Raw genomic sequence first — 21,030 nt, forward strand, 5'->3', positions numbered from 1 at the left:
AGCATCAATGAACTTAATAACAATACCCACTACAGAGGCAATATCTAGTCTCATAAGAGACCAATATATCAAATTTCCAACTTAGCAATAGTAACAATTGATATCCTTTAGAACTTCACCATCACTTTTTCCTAATCAATGATTTGGCTCAATAAAAGTGTCAACTGGTTTAACTCCCAATTTGCCTACTTTCAAAAGTAGATCCAACAAATACTTACGTTTAGAGATGAAAATGCACGTCTTGGAGTGACCTCCACACCCAGAAGATACTTGAGAAGTCAAAGTTCATTAACTTCAAATTGTTCTTCAATAAGTTTTTTCAAATCTTATATCTTAGGTGGACAATTCCCCATAACAACAATATCAACAACGTAGACTAAAAGAACGGTAGTCTAATCCATCCTAACATTGTTTGTATCCCACATCCTACATAACATATTTGAACCGCTCAAACCATGCTTGCAACGACTGTTTGAGACCATATAAGGATTTCTTTAACCAACACATTTTCCCATTAGCATTGGAAAATTGAACTCCCCAAGGAACATCCATGTATATTTTTCCTACAAATCACAATGCAAAAAAGTATTCTTCAAATCTAGTTGGTGGAGTTCCCAAGAGAAATTTCCAGCCAATGAAAGTAGAATACGAATGGAAATCATTTTTGCAACTAGTGAAAAGGTCTCCTTATAGTCTATGCATAGCAATTAGTCTAGAGTTGTATCTATCAATCGAATCATCCAACTTATACTTCATGGTGAAAACTCATTTGCACCCATCAATTTTTTTCCCTTATGGTAATGATATTAACTCCTAGGCATTGTTTTTCTCTAGGGCTCTCATTTCCTTGTCTATAACCTATGTCCACTTGAGATCGGATATGGCTTATTTCACACTAAAGGAGATAGAAATGAAGGACAAAGTAATTACAATAGAACAATAAGAAGGCGACACATAGTGATATGAAACATATTGAGAAGTAAGATGTGAAGTACATTTACCTTCGTGATGAGCTATAGGAGGAACATTGACACTAGGAGCTAGAGATGTTGGAGGAGGAGTTATGGAGACTTGACTTGTATTCTCAAGGGTGTGACATGGTGTATCAACTATGTCTTGTGTTCCCTTTCATGGTTTAGGTTCGTCTAGGGGTGTCAATGGGTGGGTTCAAGCCGGCCTAAAGATGCGGGCTCTAACTATACTAGCCCAATAACATTATAAGGCCTAAATCTACTAGGCAGTATCAGGCTTGGGCTTGACTTGAATCGAGTTGGGCAAAAAAAAAGTACTAAAACTTAACATTTTTTATGTAAAAATGTATTTTTCATATATATATAGGATTAGGATCCGTATACACATAAAGTTACTCATAAAGCTACAACGTGTTTTGTCTTATATGGGCAAAAATGTTTGGAATGGGCTGATTTTTTATGAGGATGATCTATATGGTGAGGAGATCATCCTTGCCAAAAATCAGCCCATTATGAAACTTCTAGCCCCATGTCTAGAAGTTGAAAAATTTTAGACCGTCCAATTTTTGTAAATAATTTTTTATGGGGTTAGAAGTTTTGGAATGGGATGATTTTTTGCAAGGATGATCTCCTCACCACAGAGATCATCCTCATGAAAAATCAGCCCATTCCAAACATTTTTGCCCATATAAGACAAAACACATTGTAGCTTTATCAGTAGCTTTATGTGTATACGGATCCTAATCCATATATAGCCCATTCCGAGCCTTTTTAACCATGTAAGACAAAAACATTGTAGCTTTATGAGTAGCTTTATGTGTCTACGGAACCCCACCCTATATATATATATATATATATATTGTATTTGAAGATTATTCAATTGAATTTGAAACTAATGTCTTTTTTAACCTATAAATTTCATAAATGATAGTTAAATTGTGAGTAGACATTATATTTTACTTTTATTAGAAGAATATTCATTTAATTAAAAAAACGATAATATCTATAAGATTTAGTAGCGGGTTGGGCCAGGTTGGGCAGTATGAGACCCTAGCCCAACCCGGATTTGATGGGCTGGAAATTATTGAGCCTGGCCCTACCTTTGCCGGCTCAATGGGAAAGCCCTAACCTTTTCTTTCTCAGGCGGGTCAACGGTCTTGATAAGTGCGAAATTATTCATATTTTAACACATATTTTGATGGCACTTATCCTTTTTTTCTCAATAAAATTTTGGTTCTTCGTATAAAAAGTCATCTCGTCCTCATATCATTGCATAGTACAAAACTTACAGAAAATCATGATATATTTGCATGCGATTACATTTGATTCAAAATTTACTAATTTACATGTGGTTATTTTCTAGGATAATTAAGACAACGTGGAAATCACAAGAATACAAAAAATAACAACTTTTTTGAGTGTAATGGTCGTAAAATGAGCATAACTTTGTACTCCGATGTTAGATTTGAGCAAAGTCGGATTCGTTGAAAAGATAACGAACAGATCCACAATTTTTATGAAGAAATCGATATCATAAAATGTAATTTAACATGAGATATTTGAGTTGAAAGTTATTCTTGAACCGTGACATGATGACACTGGGCTTGGAAGGAAACTTCCCGCACATGCCAAAGATGGTGTTGGAGCTCTCATGCTTCCACAATTCAACAAATCAATAAAGAATGAGTGCTAACTATCCAAAGAAATGGCCAAATCTAAAAAAGATAACCACCCTAGGTGGAGAGAATGGGGCGCCTAACACCTTTTCCATTTTCTAACCGAATCCCCTTACTTAGATCTTAGGTAGAACATACTCTCATTCACACTCATTTTCAAAAAAGAATGGTGGCGACTCCAAACAACATAACATTGAAGTTTAACGATGAACATCTCATGTTTACAGTGTATAAATAGGAGTCTCAACTCTCCATTGAGAAGAAGTAGGGAAGATGTAGCTTGTAACATTTTGTTTTCATTTGCTTAGTTTTATTGCATTTGTAGTTATAATAGAATGGTTGTAATTTTCTCAATTCAAGTATTTTCTATAAATTCTTCTTCTCTTTTATTTTCTTGCTATGACAAGAGTCTAATCTTCTTCCATTAGGGAGTTGGAGGAAGGCTAGAGTAAGTTTTGATTTATAGTTTAATTTATTTCTCACATCTATATTAATTTTAATTATCGAATACTAGGTTGTCTTCATGGATCGAATCCAACTCCAATGGATCAAGGTTATCTAGACTACCCTATACTTACGATTCTTGACCTAGATCTTCCATACTCGGATTAAATTCCTAGATGGTTTATGCTTAATAAAGATAGTTAGTCATTGGGAGTCTTACTTCTTGAGTAAAGGGACCCAAGTTATAGATTCAATTCAAATTGCTTAAAGACCATCTTCCAACCCAATGACAATAATTTGTACTTTGGGTTGAGTTTTAAAGAGTTAGAAATTAAATTAAATTGCAAGTTAAATTTAAAGACTCTAGGTGTAATCCAACTCTATAATGTTATTCATTTTAAATTTAAAATCTCTAAAATTTACTTCGTAGTTTAATGGTTACTCAATCTTCAACAAAAACAGTTTTAAGTTCTTCATTGATTACTTGTTCTTTGATCCGATTACCGTAACTTCTCCCTGTGGATTGACCCTTACTTTCCAACTCAAGTTAAGGTAATTTTATGAAAACGAGAGTAATCAAGGAATACAAACTTCAGAGCCCTAGGGCCAAATTTAGTACGCGTAGGACCAAAGATACAAGCAATACAAATACGTCCAAACTCTCAAGGAAGCACATAATTTCTCCAAAATTTCCATTTCATGGAATTGTAATTGCAAAATATATTTTCTAAGATCCATAATACTAACAAATAATGCACGAATTACACACAAATTTATCAACAAGGGACCTCACCATGTTGCAACTTGAACATTTCACTGGAATGACCCGGCTGACCCAATCCCGCATTTATTGAAATTTGTATCCGAATTGCAATTTTACATTATGGTGCAAATTCAGAACTCTATTCAAGTATTATATTTATGGCATCTATCTTCCAAATTACCCCTATTTGTCTCAGATTGAAAATGGTGCAACATTATTGAAATACTTGGACCACTTATTAAAAAAGTTATTTCAAAAGCATTAACTAATCTCTTTCCCTCTTTCGTATGCTACTATCTAATGTCACTTACAACTAATAAAATTGAGTGGTGATAATACGACTACCCCCACATGGCATACTCAATCAACTCCCCTGACATGTGGTGTGACAGAACCATAGACTTTATGTCTCGGGATACACAACCCCACATCCCCAAATACGCTACTCCACAGATTTATGGGGATGTGCAGTTGTGTATCCCAAGGCGTAAAGTCTATGGTTCTGGCACACCCCACACCAAGGGAGTCAATTGAGAATGCCACGTGGGGGAGTCATATTATCACGTTTCAATAAAATTATCTCTTAAACAATCTGTTTTAGTAACGAATTTATGTTATGGAGAAACATCAATTGTGATCCACTTTATTAACGGTATACACATCCTTCATTGCTCATGTCCAATGATCAATAAATAGAACAATTTGTATTGAGTATGAATGACTATAGATCAAATGCCTCTGGAAATAACAAAATACGGCGGCATTCCTTTGGGCCATGGCCAATCAATATTAAATCCAACTTATTGCATCACAACATTAAATCAAGTAGATTTTTATTGAAGACTTATCCCAACAATTTGGGGTTAACAAGTACAAATAAATAAATCATGAATTGAAAAAAAATAATGATAGAAAGGCCTACATCTTAGAAATGAGACATTCAAGCCTTCCTTCAGTTGGTTGCAAGTCCAGCCTTAATCTTGTGCACGGTAGCGACATTGGTTTTGAAAGCCTTGGCAAGGATGCCATCATCAATGCCAGTAGTAAATACGGAGCCAGGCATCGCATGGTTCCAGCATTTGCACTACCAAAAGCAGAGAAGGCAGTGGCCGGTTCCTTTGGATTGGCATTGTACTGATAATGCACAAGTCCCTCAGGAAACACAAACATGTCTCCAAGTTGGAGTGTTTGAGTGTAAAGCTTGTTAGTGGTGTCAATAAGTCCAACTTCAAGGTTGCCTTCCACGATGAACAGGAGCTCTGCAGAGCGAAGATGGGAGTGAGGTGGGTTGATGGAACCTGTAGGGTACTGTAGTACAGCAAACGAGATGCTTTGGCCATTGAGAGCGGGAAACTCAGCCATGCTAGCTTTTGTCACCTTGAAGGTTACTGATGCAGAATTGCCTACTCCACGCAATCCGGTTTAGGTGAAGAATGTCCCATCAATAACATTAGAGTTTGGTGGGATAACAAAGTCCAAGGTGATATCTGGATCGCTCACATGGGACGTCGGGGTGGTGGCCAAGGCAACTAGAAGAAGGAACAAGGCAGGTTTGATGAAGTTCAACGCCATGGTTAAAAGGATACAAGATATGAATGAGTATCTGAAGCAGGTAGTGTTTGTTGAGGTTAGTTGTCAATACTTATGGATCTCTTTGATCGATCGCCTCTTTATGATGTTTGGGGTTGTTGAGCTTTGTATTTTATGGGTTCTGCTTAAAACATGGCTGCCAGCTGAGGTTGAAGTTTGCTAGGCTGTTTGTTTTTCCTTCCTTGGCTCCGTGAGAAGTTGTGGACAAGAAAAGAGAATTACAAATATAATAATTATTGATAGTAGATTCCAAGTTTTTAGATATGGCTTTGATTATGATTATGATTATGATGGTACTTGACCAATGAGTCTTGATTGTGTTTGGTTTGCTGACTTGTACAGTTGTACTTTACAGCCCATATGACAACGTCAAGGAACTACACATAAACCAAAGAAGACATTGTAATTTCCATCTCTAGTTGCAATCCAACAAGCTTGCACAATGAATGCAAACCTCATTAGCTCTCCCTTGCCTTCCTCTCTCTATAAATAAAACCTTGATGAAGGCCAAACTGTCCTCAAAATACTAACATTCGCTATATTTTCACATCATATCAAGTTATCTACCATGGCTTTCAAGAATGGAGCTTTCATGATTCTAATAGTTGTCTTTGTTATTGTCTCACTTGCAAGTGCAGGGGACCCTGACTTAGCCTATGAATTTACACTCCCCAAAAATTTCACTGCAATCGACACCAACTTCTTCACCCACACTGCCTTGCGGATCTTTATTGTTGCAGACTTTTAAGGTTTTGAAAGCTAGTTTGGTTGAATTCCCAGCTCTCAATGCGCAGAGTGTGTCTTATGTTGTGCTACAATACCCAACGAGCACCATCAACCCCCCTCACACTCATCCCCGCTCGGCTGAGCTACTTTTCCTCCTCTAAGGTTATCTTGAAGTAGGCTTCGTCAACGTGGACAAAAAGCATAGCTATGTTGAGCCTTTATTTTAGTTTGTAGAGAATTATAATCTTTTATCCATTCAAGGGTATTTGTCCTAGTCCTACTGCTATCATTTCCCAAACCTCTATCTAGTGTTGGCTTACTTTATTAATGGATTTATTGATTTTTCTTACCCTTACTTTGAATTCGAGATATAATAATAAAATGTTATTCGTTGACATTGGTGATGATTTCTGCCATTTTATCAATCATGAATCATTTGCATAAGTAGCATCTATAATACCCAATGATATGTGCTTTTCTAATTTATTATTTAGAATTATTAGACATAAACATAAATGTACATTTAGTTCTTCATTGGATAGATTGAAAGGCAATTTGATTATATTTCAAGTTATTCTAGTGAAAGGTCTATAATAAATTCTATAGATCAGACAGTAGGCATCATCTGATCATGTTGTCATTAGATATGGGAAGCATAATAACTTTTGGTTTTTCACTTTGGCTATACTAAAAGCAGATAGAAGGAAGTTTTACATGAAATATGAATAGATTAGTTGCAGTCAAATGGATGGAGCCATTAAACCCATCACCCATGATTTTTTATTTTCAAAGAAATCAAGTTGAGCACGATGTGAAATTTGAAACGTTTATTATGAATTATTTTGAATGGAGTTGACAATCTCCATGAAGAAATCACGGCTGTTAGCCCACCTCTTATTTGGAATGAGGCATAGAAGATAATGAAGCTTTAGGAAAAAAAAGGTCCTTATGGTGGGGTATTTCGATCATTTGTTCCAGATTATTTTTATCGGCCAATCAATGGAACTGATAGGGAATGGAATAAAATGACGCGAAATTTGGTTGTTACTAATAATTCTTAAATGTAATATGCGGCAACAGATTCAATACCACACACTTACAATTTGTAGAAACCACAATGCAGTGCCACTGAATTGATACAGCTTCTAACAGATGCACATGTGATAATTAGAACATTAGCTTAAAAGATAACTAACGTCTTAACAGTTCTTATTGCTCAAGAGTACAGAATATCATAATAAGGCCACTCACAGAATTTCAAAAGAAAATTAAATATCTCCCCAGCACCATTACAACATGAACACATCAAAAGGTAAATAAATAAAAACCAAATACTGGTAAAAATGGTCTGGAGAAGAGCGTCAAATTTATGACTTGGGTGCAAGAGCAGCCTTAATCTTCTGAATGGTGGCTACGTCAGTTTTAAAAGCCTTGGCAAGGATGCCATCATCAATACCTGTGGAGAACACAGTGGCAGGCACCGACACGGTTCCTGCATTTGCACTACCGAAAGCAGAGATGGCAGTAACCGGTACCATTGCATTGCAATTGTACTGATAGTGCACAAGTCCCTTTGGAAACACAAACATGTCTCCTAATTGGAGTGTTTGAGTATAAAGCTTGTTAGTGGTGTCGATGAGTCCCACTTCAAGGATGCCTTCCAGGACAAACAAGAGCTCTGCCGAGCGAGGGTGGGTGTGAGGGGGGTTGATGGAACCTGCAGGGTATTGGAGTACAGCAAATGAGACGCTTTGACCATTGAGAGCGGGAAACTCAGCCATGCTAGCTTTTGTCACCTTGAAGGTTACTGGAGCAGAATCGAATACTCCACGCAATCCGGTGTAGGTGAAGAATGTCCCATCGATAACCGTAGAATTTGGTGGGATAATGAAGTCCGAGGTGATATCTGGATCGCTTGCATGGGACATCGGGGAGGTGGCCAAGGCAACTAGAAGAAGGAACAAGGCAGGTTTGAGAAAGTTCAACGCCATGGTTAGAAGGATATGAGTGGTGTTTGTTAGTTGAGGTTGATTGGTTATGGATAGCTTTGATTGATTGCCTATTTATAGTGTTTGAGGGTGTTGAGCTTTGAATTTTATGGATTTTCTAACATGAGATGGCAGCCAGCTATGGTTGAAGTTTACAAGGCTGTTTCTTTATCCTTCTTACTTGGTTCCATATGAAGTTGTGGAGAAGAAAAGAGCTTTTACACAACCTAGGATAATTCATCGATAATAACGATGCTCAATAATCATTGACCAATGACTCTTGATTATGTGAAGTCGAAAATCTTTTTCAGTCCTTGTTTTAGTTGCTGTCTTCCTTGTTATCTACTGCTTGTTCTATCAAATTCAATAAGATACTACAAAATATGCAGAATTCTACTATACAACTCGGGTAATATCTTCAAGGAACTACTCATAAAATAAAAAGGACAATGTAATTTTCATCTCTAGTTGCAATCCAGCAGGCCTGCACAAAGGATGCAAACCTCGTTAGCTCTCCCTAGCCTTCCTCTATATAAATTACACCTTCGTGAAGGCCTAAGTACCTCAAAATACAAACCTAAGATACATTTTCATACCATATCAAGTTATATACCATGGCTTCGGAGCACAGAACCTTCTTGGTAGTAGTAGCCATCATTGCCATTGTCAAATTTGCAACTGCAGGGGACCCTGACATCACCACTGACTTTACACTCCCTTCAAATGTCACCGCAGTCGACGCCAACTTTTTCACCAACACTGCCTTACGGGTCCTTGTTGGGGCTGACCCACCCACAACTTTTAAGGTCTTGAAAGCTAGCTTGGCTGAATTCCCGGCTCTCAATGGGCAGAGTGTTTCTTATGCTGTGCTACAATACCCAGTGGGCACCATCAACCCTCCTCACACCCATCCTCGCTCCGCTGAGCTATTGTTCCTCCTTGACGGTTCTCTTGAAGTGGGCTTCGTCGACACAGATAAAATTCTCTACACACAGACACTCCAATCAGGAGACATGTTTGTGTTCCCTAAGGGGCTCATTCACTACCAGTACAATGCGGATGCTAAGAACACTGCCATTGCAGTCTCTGCCTTTGGTAGTGCAAATGCTGGAACTGTGTCGGTTCCCAACACACTCTTTACAACAGGCATTGATGACACCATCTTAGCTATGTCTTTTAAGACTGATGTTGCCACCATTCAAGCGATAAAGTCCGGACTCGCAACCAAGGCCTAAAACTAGAGCCTCACTATCTTATGTTACCATTGCTCCTCATGCCTAGATATGTTGAGCATCTATTTATGTTTTCGTTATTTATCAGTGAATAATAAAATTTTATTCTTTCGAGGGTATTTATCCTTCATCTTCTAAACTTTTTTCCATGTTGGTTCACTTGATTAGATTATTTATTGAATCCGTCTCACCTTTATTAGGAGTTTAAGATGTATTAATAATGTGTATTCTTTATTGACACAATCATTGATGACGATTCTGATCATTTTATCAATCATGGATTACATTTGTAGAATCTATAATGCCAATGGTATAGGCTAATTCTACTTTATAATTTAGAATTCCTAGACAAAAACAAACGTAAAAATATATCTTTTTCTACTAGATTTAGAGGAAACTTTATATTGCAAATTAGTGAAAATTCCTGAAGAAAGTATGTAGATTGAAGAATTGGTATCAACTAGTGATGTCAACTTTTGACCTAGGAAATGTAATAGCTTTTGTTACCCACTTTTACTTTACTAAAAGTCGACAAAGAAGAAAGTATTTTGTAAAACAAAAATAGATTAATTTCAATCAAATGGATGGAGTACTCATTAGAAACACCACCCATGTGTTATTGATTTTCAAAGAAATCAATTTGAGCATGAACATGGAGCTGACATTCTCCATAGAAGTTCAAAGTAAGAATTTGTATTAGCCCATTGCCTTGATTTTTATGGGCTTGCTCTGCTTTTGTGATTAAATAGTTTACAAAAACACGAGTTATTGATTGGTAACATGGCGTTCAACCGACCTGTTATTCGGGATAAGGTGTCAATGGTGATGAAGAAGCCTCAAGAACAAATGGCCCTTATGATTGAGTATATCATTCATTTACACCACTGTTAAGCCGATATAACGATAATGTTGTTATTACATCACAACATTGAATTAAAATGTCTACTAACAAAGAAATTCATATATATATATATAGGGAAATGTTCATCACCAAACATTTTGGCAAAACATTTTTCAAAACATGGGTTAGAAGTTTTGGAATGGGCAGATTTTTGGTGAGGATGATCTCTACGGTGAGGAGATCATCCTCACCAAAAATCTGCCCATTCCAAAACTTCTAACCCCATAAAAAATGGTTTACAAAAAATGGACGGTCCACAATTTTTCAACTTGGAAACATGGGGCTAGAAGTTTTGGAATGGGCAGATTTTTGGTGAGGATGATCTCCTCACCGTAGAGATCATCCTCACCAAAAATCAGCCCATTCTAAAACTTCTAACCCATGTAGGACAAAGATGGTTGGCTAAAATGTTGGCCAAAATGTTTGGTGCTGAACGGGACCCATATATATATAAATAATGGTTGTAAAAAGTTTGAATCTTAATATAGTAGAATGAAGATTCAAGTTTAGGCATATGGTATTAGGCCAGCCCTAATCTTTTTTTTTTCAACCACCCACGACAAATGGTAGGTCAACCGATCGATGTCTAGTGTTAAGAAGATCAAGGCTAGTTTTGCACCAAAGGCCAAAAACTAGAGGTCCTTTACTACTTATAGCACTCACATTATTCCTTGTTTGCACTCTTGCTTGAGGGGCGTATGTGGAGAATATTTTAGACCATCCAACTGTACAATGAATTGTCCATGGCTTGAAGGCCATCCTTATAGAATTTCAATCCATTTTGACATACTTCTCTAAGCTTGAATTGATTTTGGAAAATCTGAACCAATTATCTAAACCGTTAATGTAAGGCAGGTTGAATTGAAATTTGAATTTCAATGCCAAATTTCTTCCTTCTTCTATTTGTGTAGAAAAAAGATTGCTTATTGGTAATGGCCCAAAAGAGGCCTTCCATTTGTCTCAAGCGTCGTCGGTTGATACCAACTCGATCATAGAGACTGTTACCAATGTTCAAGCCCATGAAAAAGCTGACATTGAGCCCTTTAATTATTCCATTAAAGACCATTTGATCATCAAATCACTTTTGGATTAAAATCTTTCAGATTTTGGTCTTTACCTAAACCAACAATGGCCCAATCCAGGCCCATCTCAGTTGAGTACAAGACTCCTCATTATCTACACATGTGGCACATAATATCGAGGTCCATCTGAGTTGAGTTGAACAATACTCCTCATAATCTACACATGTAGCACATAATCTATCATCTTTCTTTGGCAACCATCAAGAGAATTTCTTCATCTCAATCAAGGGCACACAATTGATAATCATATTCATCAAAATTCAGTGGTGATCTTCAATGAGCAAGATCGATGTTTTGGCTATGCATCGATAATCAAGTTATGACATCATCAACGGGATTGAAGTTATGTAATCAATCACATCTTTCTTCTTCAGAAAAACATACAATTGCAGGAGGGTGTTAGAGTAGCAATTATGATGCAGTGTATTAAGGTGCATCGGATGCATCGAATCATAATTATGATAAGATCATGCAGTGGGTGGTTATGCAGTTTTATAACATTAATCAAATGTTATCATATGCAACCAATTTCTGAAACGATGTCAATTTCAATGTACGTGTGTGTGTGTGCGTGTGTGGGGAGAGAGAGAGAAAGATTCTTTTTATTGCTTACGTCATCTACACTACATTTCAAACCGGTACTCAGCTGTGAGGAAAAGAATGTGGCCTATTTTTGCCATCTTTTCAACTGATCCAGACGCATTTTCTCATTGTTCACTTCTAATATTCCAATGTGAAACATATTTTATTTTTAAAAAAGCTGTTAAGTTCAGTTTTAATGCAATCTAAGAGATGATTTCTTGATCGGGTAAATAGTTTGTCTGGGTACGGATGTTGATATTAATTATGAATTTGTGGTCTTATTGAACAAGTTCAATGGACCATATATAAGACCAAAGATTATGATGGATTGCTCAACTATTCTGATATCTTAATTGCGTGCGTCGATGGTTTGTTGAGTTTGGTTTATTATATGGGTCACCAATCACCATCCCATGTAGTATTAGGCCAGGCCCAATATTTTTTTCAACCGCCCACGACAAACGGTAGGTCAACCGGTCGATGTCTACTGTTAAGAAGATCAAGGCTGGTTTTGCAACCAATGCCAAAAACTAGAGGTCCTTTACTACTTATAGCACTCACATTATTCCTTGTTTGCACTCTTGCTTGAGGGGAGAATGTGGAGAATATTTTAGACGATCCAACTGTTCAATGAATTGTCCATGGCTTGAAGGCCATCCTTATAGAATTTCAATCCATTTTGACATACTTCTCTAAGCTTGAATTGATTTTGGAAAATCCAAACCAATTATCTAAACCATTAATGTGAGGCAGTTTTTTTTACTTTAGTTGGTAATGTTAATAGAATGTACTGAATTTTTGCTGACGAAGATTCCCACGTTAAGAATGACTCAAATGTACGGTTTGGATATCTAAAATGTTAACCATATGGGCCTGCAAGTGGGAGAATATTGGCAACAATCCCAATAGATTTCATGTTTCGGGATCACTGTTTCGTTTTGATCTCGGGTCAGTCACTCCAAGATGGTATGGAACCGTATCCATGTGCACGAGCCAGGATTTCGAAAGAAATGTTAATGTCTCTCATTGTTGAGAATGTCCTCAATGTTATTGCACGCTTAACTCATTATTATTTAATAATGCTAAATCAAATGGCAATGTGAACATATAAAAATAAATAAATAACCACAACGAAATACTGATGAAAAATGGTTGGCTTGTATATTGAGGCTAGAGAGGATCTTCAAATTTAGGCCTTGGGTGCAAGACCAGCCTTGACCTTCTGAATGGTGGGTACATCAGTTTTGAAAGCCTTGGCAAGGATGCCATCATCAATACCAGTAGAAAATACAGTGCTAGGGACTGACACGGTTCCGGCATTTGCACTACCAAAAGTAGAGATGGCAGTAGCTGGTACCGTTGCATTGGCATTGTACTAATAGTGCACAAGTCCCTTTGGAAACACAAACATGTCCCCTAATTGGAGTGTTTGAGTGTAAAGCTTGTTAGTGGTGTCGATGACTCCAACTTCAAGGCTGCCTTCCACGACGAACAGGAGCTCAGCAGAGCGAGGGTGGGTGTGAGGTGGGTTGATGGAACCTGCAGGGTACTGAAGTACAGCGAATGAGACGCTTTGGCCATTGAGAGCTGGAAATTCTGCCATGCTAGCTTTTGTCACCTTAAAGGTTACTGGGGCAGTATTAAATATTCCACGCATTCCAGTATAGGTGAAGAATGTCCCATCAACAACATTAGAGTTCGCTGGAACGATGAAGTCTGAGGTGATATCTGGATCGCTTGTATGGGACATCAGGGAGGTAGCCAAGGCAACAAGTAGAAGGAACAAAGTAAGCTTGAGAAATTTCAAGGCCATGGTTCAAAGGATATGAGCAGATACAAATATCTGAAGAATGTAGTGTTTGTTGAAGTTGACTTGTTATAGTTATGGATAGCTTTGATTGATTTTCTATTTATAGTGTTGGGGGTGTTGAGCTTTGCTTTTTTTGGATGTTATAATATTGTGACAGACGTTGCTGCTGGCGAGGTTGAAGTTTACCAGGCCGTTTGTTTCAAAGAAATCAATTCGAGCATGAACATGGAGCTGACATTTTCCATAGAAGTTCAAAATAAGAATTTGTATTAACCCATTGCCTTGATTTTTATGGGCTTGCTTTGTTTTTGTGATTAATTAAAAGTTTACAAAATCACAAGTTATGAATTGGCACCATGGCGTTCAACCCCCGTGTTATTTGGGATAAGGTATAGATGGTGATGATGAAGCATCAAGAACAAAAGGCTCTTATGTTGGAGTATATCATTCATTTGCACCACTATTGAACCGATATAATGATAAACGTGTTATTACGTTGTAATATTTAATTAAAATGTCTACTAATAAAGAAATTCATGTATATATATATATATAGGGTCCTGTTTGCCACCCTAAGCTTTACCCTACACTTTAACAAACGTGTTTTGTCCTACATGGGTTAGAAGTTTTGGAATGGGCTGATTTTTGGTGAGGATGATCTCCTCACCGTAGAGATCATCCTCACCAAAAATCAGCCCATTCCAAAACTTCTAACTTATGTTTTGAAAAATGTTTTGCCAAAAAGTTTGCCATTGAACGCTACCCATATATATATATATATATGATGAAGCCTTAGGAACAAAAGGTCCTTATGGTGGAGTATTTCGATCCTTTGATCCAGATTATTTTTATCTGCCAATCAATGGAACTGAGAGGGAATGGAATGAAATGACGCGAAATTTGGTTGTTACTAATATTTCTTAAATGTAAAACGCGACAATAGATTCAATACCACACACTGACAATTCGTAGACATCACAATGCAGAACATCATAATAAGGCCACTCACAGAATTTCAAAAGAAAATAAATTTAATATCTTCTCAGCACCATTACAAACTTAACTCATGATTTATAATTCAATAGTACTTAAAATCAAATTGCAACATGAACACATCACTAGGTAAATAAATAAAAACCAAATACTGGTAAAAATGGTCTGGAGAAGAGCGTCAAATTTATGACTTGGGCGCAAGACCAGCCTTAATCTTCTGAATGGTGGCTACGTCAGTTTTAAAAGCCTTGGCAAGGATGCCATCGTCAATACGTGTGGAGAACACAGTGGCAGGCACCGACACGGTTCCTGCATTTGCACTACCGAAAGCAGAGATGGCAGTAGCCGGTACCGTTGCATTGGCATTGTACTGATAGTGCACAAGTCCCTTTGGAAACACAAACATGTCTCCTAATTGGAGTGTTTGAGTATAAAGCTTGTTAGTGGTGTCGATGAGTCCCACTTCAAGGCTGCCTTCCAGGACGAACAAGAGCTCTGCCGAGCGAGGGTGGGTGTGAGGGGGGTTGATGGAACCTGCAGGGTATTGGAGTACAGCAAATGAGACGCTTTGGCCATTGAGAGCGGGAAACTCAACCATGCTAGCTTTTGTCACCTTGAAGGTTACTGGAGCAGAATCGAATACTCCACGCAATCCGGTGTAGGTGAAGAATGTCCCATCGATAACCGTAGAATTTGGTGGGATAATGAAGTCCGAGGTGATATCTGGATCGCTTGCATGGGACATCGGGGAGGTGGCCAAGGCAACTAGAAGAACGAATAAGGGAGGTTTGAGAAAGTTCAACGCCATGGTTAGAAGGATATGAGTGGTGTTTGTTAGTTGAGGTTGATTGGTTATGGATAGCTTTGATTGATTGCTTATTTATAGTGTTTGAGGGTGTTGAGCTTTGAATTTTATGGATTTTCTAACATGAGATGGCAGCCAGCTATGGTTGAAGTTTACAAGGCTGTTTCTTTATCCTTTTTACTTGGTTCCATATGAAGTTGTGGACAAGAAAAGAGCTTTTACACAACCTAGGATAATTCATCGATAATAACGATGCTCAATAATCATTGACCAATGACTCTTGATTATGTGAAGTCGAAAATCTTTCAGTCCTTGTTTTAGTTGCTGTCTTCCTTGTCATCTACTGCTTGTTCTATCAAATTCAATAAGATATTACAAAGTATGCAGAATTCTACTATACAACTCGGGTAATATCTTCAAGGAACTACACATAAAACAAAAAGGACAATGTAATTTTCATCTCTAGTTGCAATCCAGCAGGCCTGCACAAAGGATGCAAACCTCGTTAGCTCTCCCTAGCCTTCCTCTATATAAATTACACCTTCATGAAGGCCTAAGTACCTCAAAATACAAACCTAAGCTACATTTTCATACCACATCAAGTTATATACCATGGCTTTCGAGCACAGAACCTTCTTGGTACTAGTAGCCATCATTGCCATTGTCAAATTTGCAACTGCAGGGGACCCTGACATCACCACTGACTTTACACTCCCCTCAAATGTCACCGCAGTCGACGCCAACTTCTTCACCAACACTGCCTTACGGGTCCTTGTTGGAGCCGACCCACCCACAACTTTTAAGGTCTTGAAAGCTAGCTTGGCTGAATTCCCGGCTCTCAATGGGCAGAGTGTTTCTTATGCTGTGCTACAATACCCAGTGGGCACCATCAACCCTCCTCACACCCATCCTCGCTCCGCTGAGCTCTTGTTCCTCCTTGATGGTTCTCTTGAAGTGGGCTTCGTCGACACGGATAAAATTCTCTACACACAGACACTCCAATCGGGAGACATGTTTGTGTTTCCTAAGGGGCTCATTCACTACCAGTACAATGCGGATGCCAAGAATGCTGCCATTGCAGTCTCTGCCTTTGGTAGTGCAAATGCTGGAACTGTGTCGGTTCCCAACACACTCTTTACAACAGGCATTGATGACACCATCTTAGCTATGTCTTTTAAGACTGATGTTGCCACCATTCAAGCGATAAAGACCGGACTCGCAACCAAGGCCTGATACTAGAGCCTCACTATCTTATGTCACCATTGCTCCTCATGCCTAGATACGTTGAGCATCTATTTATGTTTTCGTTATTCATTAGTGAATAATAAAATTTTATTCTTTCGAGGGTATTTATCCTTCGTCTTCTAAACTTTTTTCCATGTTGGTTCACTTTATTAGATTATTTATTGAATCCGTCTTTTTTTTTTTTTTGATAGGTAGTATTTCATTAATAATAACACTAGGCCAGTCGAGGTGACCAACCTAGCAAAACCTTACAGATATGACGCTACTCACTAGAAATACATCGAATCCCATCTCAATTGAAAATAAAGTCTTCAAAGAAAATCCCCCTAAACTCCTTATAGACTTTGGACCAACAAAAGATAAGATCCAAAATGTATATAATTGTTGTCATACAATCTTCCTGTTTCCCCTAAAAAATACGCCTATTTATTGAATCCGTCTCACCTTTATTTGGAGTTTAAGATGTATTAATAATGTATATTCTTTTTTGACACAATCATTGATGACGATTCTGATCATTTTATCAATCATGGATTATCTACATTTGTAGAATCTATAATGCCAATGGTATAGGCTAATTGTACTTTATAATTTAGAATTCCTAGACAAAAACAAACGTAAAAATATATCTTTTTCTACTAGATTTAGAGGAAACTTTATATTGCAAATTAGTGAAAATTCCTGAAGAAAGTATGCAGATTCAAGAATTGGTATCAACTGGTGACGTCAACTTTTGACCTAGGAAATGTAATAGCTTTTGTTACCCACTTTTAGTTTACTAAAAGCCAACAAAGAAGAAAGTATTTTGTAAAACAAAAATAGATTAATTTCAATCAAATGGATGGAGTCATTAGAAACACCACCCATGTGTTATTGATTTTCAAAGAAATCAATTTGAGCATGAACATGGAGCTGACGTTCTCCATAGAAGTTCAAAGTAAGAATTTGTATTAGCCCATTGCCTTGATTTTTATGGGCTTGCTTTGCTTTTGTGATTAAATAGTTTACAAAAACACGAGTTATTGATTGGCAACATGGCGTTCAACACACCTGTTATTCGGGGTAAGGCGTAAATGGTGATGATGAAGCCTCAAGAACAAAAGGCCCTTATGATTGAGTATATCATTCATTTACACCACTATTGAGCCAATATAACGATAAAGTTGTTATTACATCACAATATTGAATTAAAATGTCTAATAATAAAGAAATTCATATATATTTAAATAATGGTAGTAAAAAGTTTGAATCTTAATATAGTAGAATGAAGATTCAAGTTTAGGCATATGGTATTAGGCCAGCCTTAATCTTTTTTTCAACCGCCCACGACAAACGGTAGGTCAACCGATCGATGTCTACTGTTAAGAAGATCAAGGCTGGTTTTGCACCCAAAGCCAAAAACTAGAGGTCCTTAACTACTTATATCACTCACATTATTCCTTGTTTGCACTCTTTCTTGAGGGGCCTATGTGGAGAATATTTTAGACGATCCAACTGTACAAAATGAATTTCAATCCATTTTGACATACTTCTCTAAGCTTGAATTGATTTTGGAAAATCTGAACCAATTATCTAAACCGTTAATGTAAGGCAGGTTGAATTGAAATTTGTATTTCAATGCCAAATTTCTTCCTTCTTCTATTTGTGTAGAACAAAGATTGCTTATGGGTAATGGCCCAAAAGAGGCCTTCCATTTGTCAACTCGATCATAGAGACTGTTACCAATGTTCAAGCCCATGAAAAAACTGACATGGAGCCCTTTAATTGGTCCATTAAAGACCATTTGATCATCAAATCACTTTTGGATTAAAATCTTTCAGATTTTGGTCTTTACCTAAACCAACAATGGCCCAATCCAGGCCCATCTCAGTTGAGTACAAGACTCCTCATTTTCTACTCATGTGGCACATAATATCCAGGCCCATATGAGTTGAGTACAATACTCCTCATAATCAACACATGTGGCACTTAATATCCAGGTCCATCTGAGTTGAGTTGAGTACAATACTCCTCATAATCTACACATGTGGCACATAATCCATCATCTTTCTTTGGCAACCATCAAGAGAATTTCTTCATCTCAATCAAGGGCACACAATTGATAATCATATTCATCAAAATTCAGTGGTGATCTTCAATGAGCAAGATCGATGTTTTGGCTATGCATCGATAATCAAGTTATGACATCATCAACGGGATTGAAGTTATGTAATCAATCACATCTTTCTTCTTCAGAAAAACATACAATTGCAGGAGGGTGTTAGAGTAGCAATTATGATGCAGCATATTAAAGTGCATCGGATGCATTGAATCATAATTATGATAAGATCATGCATTGGGTGGCCTATTTCTGCCATCTTTTCAACTGATCCAAACGCATTTTCTCAATGTTCACTTCTAATATAAATATTCCAATGTGAAACATATTTTATTTTAAAAAAAGCTGTTAAGTTCAGTTTTAATGCAATCTAAGAGATGATTTGTTGATATTAATTATGAATTTGTGGTCTTATTGAACAAGTTCAATGGACCATATATAAGACCAAAGATTATGATGGATTGCTGAACTATTCTGATGTCTAAGTATTAGATATCTTAATTGCATGTGTCAATGGTTTGTTGAGTTTGGTTTATTATATGGGTCACCAATCACTATCCCATGGTTGATCTGATTAGTGATGAGATGGGTTTGGACTGTTAGGCAAGTTCAAAAGTAGTCTTGGTTCCTTCCATGGTTGGTACCACTCCACGTCTTTATCTCTAATATGAGAGATTTTTCGCTAGAAGAAGTGCTCACCAACTCTCCAGTGCATGCCACGTTAAGCTTAATTAATTAGCGTCGTTATGTAAATTAATACAGGGCTCATGTGATTGGTGGATTCCGGATTCTATCGACAAAAATATTCTCTCTTTATTACATACATGCACTACGTTATTGTTGTTGTTGTTTTTTTTTTTTTTAAAGGTTTCTGTGCTATTATTAATCCATGATGATTCCGTAAAAATTCTTGTACAAATTATCACGACTCTTTATTCTATGATGAGACTCATGATGTTATCGAATCATGTAGATGCCGAAATTAGCTCTACACTTTTCCTCTCTCCTAGTTCGAGTGGACCTGCAAATCAGTCCACTCCGACGATCAAGTTAGACAAGTTGATCAATGTAATTTTGTTTAGAGAGAAGAAGAAATCGAATCATTTTTACCCATAGTTCTCTTCCTTTTATAAACATTTGACTCGATCGTTTTTTGTGCTACCCTTTGGAATGATCCAGGGCAGTTAGTTTACTAAGGGCAGTTAGCTCACTCCTTGACATGTCAGCTGTAGGAGTTGTTGCAACTGCCCTGCCATCTTTGGGATGATCAGGGCTGATCTGACATGATGTGGGTTGTTAGAACTGTCAATCAATGGCACATCTGTCAGATCCCACTCGCCGACCTACACTGTCGTTATCCGTGCTACTTAACTGATCGGTGGCTCAGGTCCGAACTTGACATCCGTGCATCCGAAGAGTTTAATAAACCGGGCAGATGTAACAGTCTATCCGAGCTTAAAATTATTAATTTCGGACTTTGCTCGAGCCACGTGTTCATGTTTAAGAATTTCCCCCACAAATCACATGGAGACAAATGCAACATCTCCAAAAACATAGACTAAGTCATCCGATTTTGAAAGTGCAATTCAAATTTGAATTGGTCACGGTTGTGTTTTATTTTTCCTTTTAAGAATTTCCCCCACAAATCACATGGAGACAAATGCAACATCTCCAAAAACATAGACTAAGTCATCCGATTTTGAAAGTGCAATTCAAATTTGAATTGGTCACGGTTGTGTTTTATTTTTCCTAAAAAGGTTCTTGTAGTAAGTTTCCTATATTATGGAGGCTAAATTTATAATAGGCTTATTTACTTAAACAAGTACTGAAAATTGAAAATTTTCCAACACGGTAGATTATTGATTTTAATTCTGAAAAAAAGAGTAAATTACACTTTCCAAAATTCATTTGTTTTATATAATTCGAAATTCTTTTCTGTGTGTTAATTTTGGTAAAACCATAAAAATATTTCTTGAAATGTTTTTCTCTACCAGTTTGGTAATTCTTCCTTTATAATATTATTTGCTTGCATTAAGAAATTATAATATCAGTTAGATTTATGCATGGTTTTTAAACTCGTCCGAGATCGAGACGTATCATTCAAGTTAACTTGATATCGAAGCT

The 21,030-nt window shown here is 37.2% G+C and overlaps 4 protein-coding genes and 2 pseudogenes across 4 annotated transcripts; 2 read left to right on the forward strand and 4 right to left on the reverse strand.

The window, feature by feature from the left end:
* Window positions 1–4,806: 4,806 nt before the first annotated feature.
* On the reverse strand, window positions 4,807–5,426 carry LOC147395499 (putative germin-like protein 9-2; annotated as a pseudogene).
* Window positions 5,427–7,513: 2,087 nt separating this feature from the next.
* On the reverse strand, window positions 7,514–8,623 carry LOC147395500 (putative germin-like protein 9-2). The gene has a single exon (XM_086451539.1). It carries the CDS (start codon window positions 8,159–8,161, stop codon window positions 7,538–7,540), a length of 624 nt encoding a protein of 207 aa, XP_086307665.1. The 5' UTR covers window positions 8,162–8,623; the 3' UTR covers window positions 7,514–7,537.
* A 149-nt stretch (window positions 8,624–8,772) lies between these two features.
* Window positions 8,773–9,393, forward strand: LOC147395501 (germin-like protein 9-3). Its single transcript, XM_086452414.1, has one exon. It carries the CDS (start codon window positions 8,773–8,775, stop codon window positions 9,391–9,393), a length of 621 nt encoding a protein of 206 aa, XP_086308540.1.
* A 3,751-nt stretch (window positions 9,394–13,144) lies between these two features.
* LOC147395502 (putative germin-like protein 9-2) lies at window positions 13,145–13,768 on the reverse strand (annotated as a pseudogene).
* Window positions 13,769–14,942: 1,174 nt separating this feature from the next.
* Window positions 14,943–15,566, reverse strand: LOC147395503 (germin-like protein 9-3). The gene has a single exon (XM_086452966.1). It carries the CDS (start codon window positions 15,564–15,566, stop codon window positions 14,943–14,945), a length of 624 nt encoding a protein of 207 aa, XP_086309092.1.
* Window positions 15,567–16,045: 479 nt separating this feature from the next.
* Window positions 16,046–17,982, forward strand: LOC147395504 (germin-like protein 9-3). The gene has a single exon (XM_086451498.1). The coding sequence runs from the start codon at window positions 16,176–16,178 to the stop codon at window positions 16,794–16,796; it is 621 nt and encodes a 206-aa protein (XP_086307624.1). The 5' UTR covers window positions 16,046–16,175; the 3' UTR covers window positions 16,797–17,982.
* The last annotated feature ends 3,048 nt before the right edge of the window (window positions 17,983–21,030 follow it).

The sequence above is a fragment of the Akebia trifoliata genome, chromosome 8 (genome assembly GCF_017979445.1).
Source record: "Akebia trifoliata isolate Shusen 1 chromosome 8, ASM1797944v1, whole genome shotgun sequence".
NCBI lineage: Eukaryota > Viridiplantae > Streptophyta > Magnoliopsida > Ranunculales > Lardizabalaceae > Akebia > Akebia trifoliata.

Coding starts and splice junctions, on each gene's coding strand:
- LOC147395500 (XM_086451539.1), bottom strand. CDS start 8,161: ATGGCGTTGAACTTTCTCAAACCTGCCTTGTTCCTTCTTCTAGTTGCC.
- LOC147395501 (XM_086452414.1), top strand. CDS start 8,773: ATGGCTTCGGAGCACAGAACCTTCTTGGTAGTAGTAGCCATCATTGCC.
- LOC147395503 (XM_086452966.1), bottom strand. CDS start 15,566: ATGGCGTTGAACTTTCTCAAACCTCCCTTATTCGTTCTTCTAGTTGCC.
- LOC147395504 (XM_086451498.1), top strand. CDS start 16,176: ATGGCTTTCGAGCACAGAACCTTCTTGGTACTAGTAGCCATCATTGCC.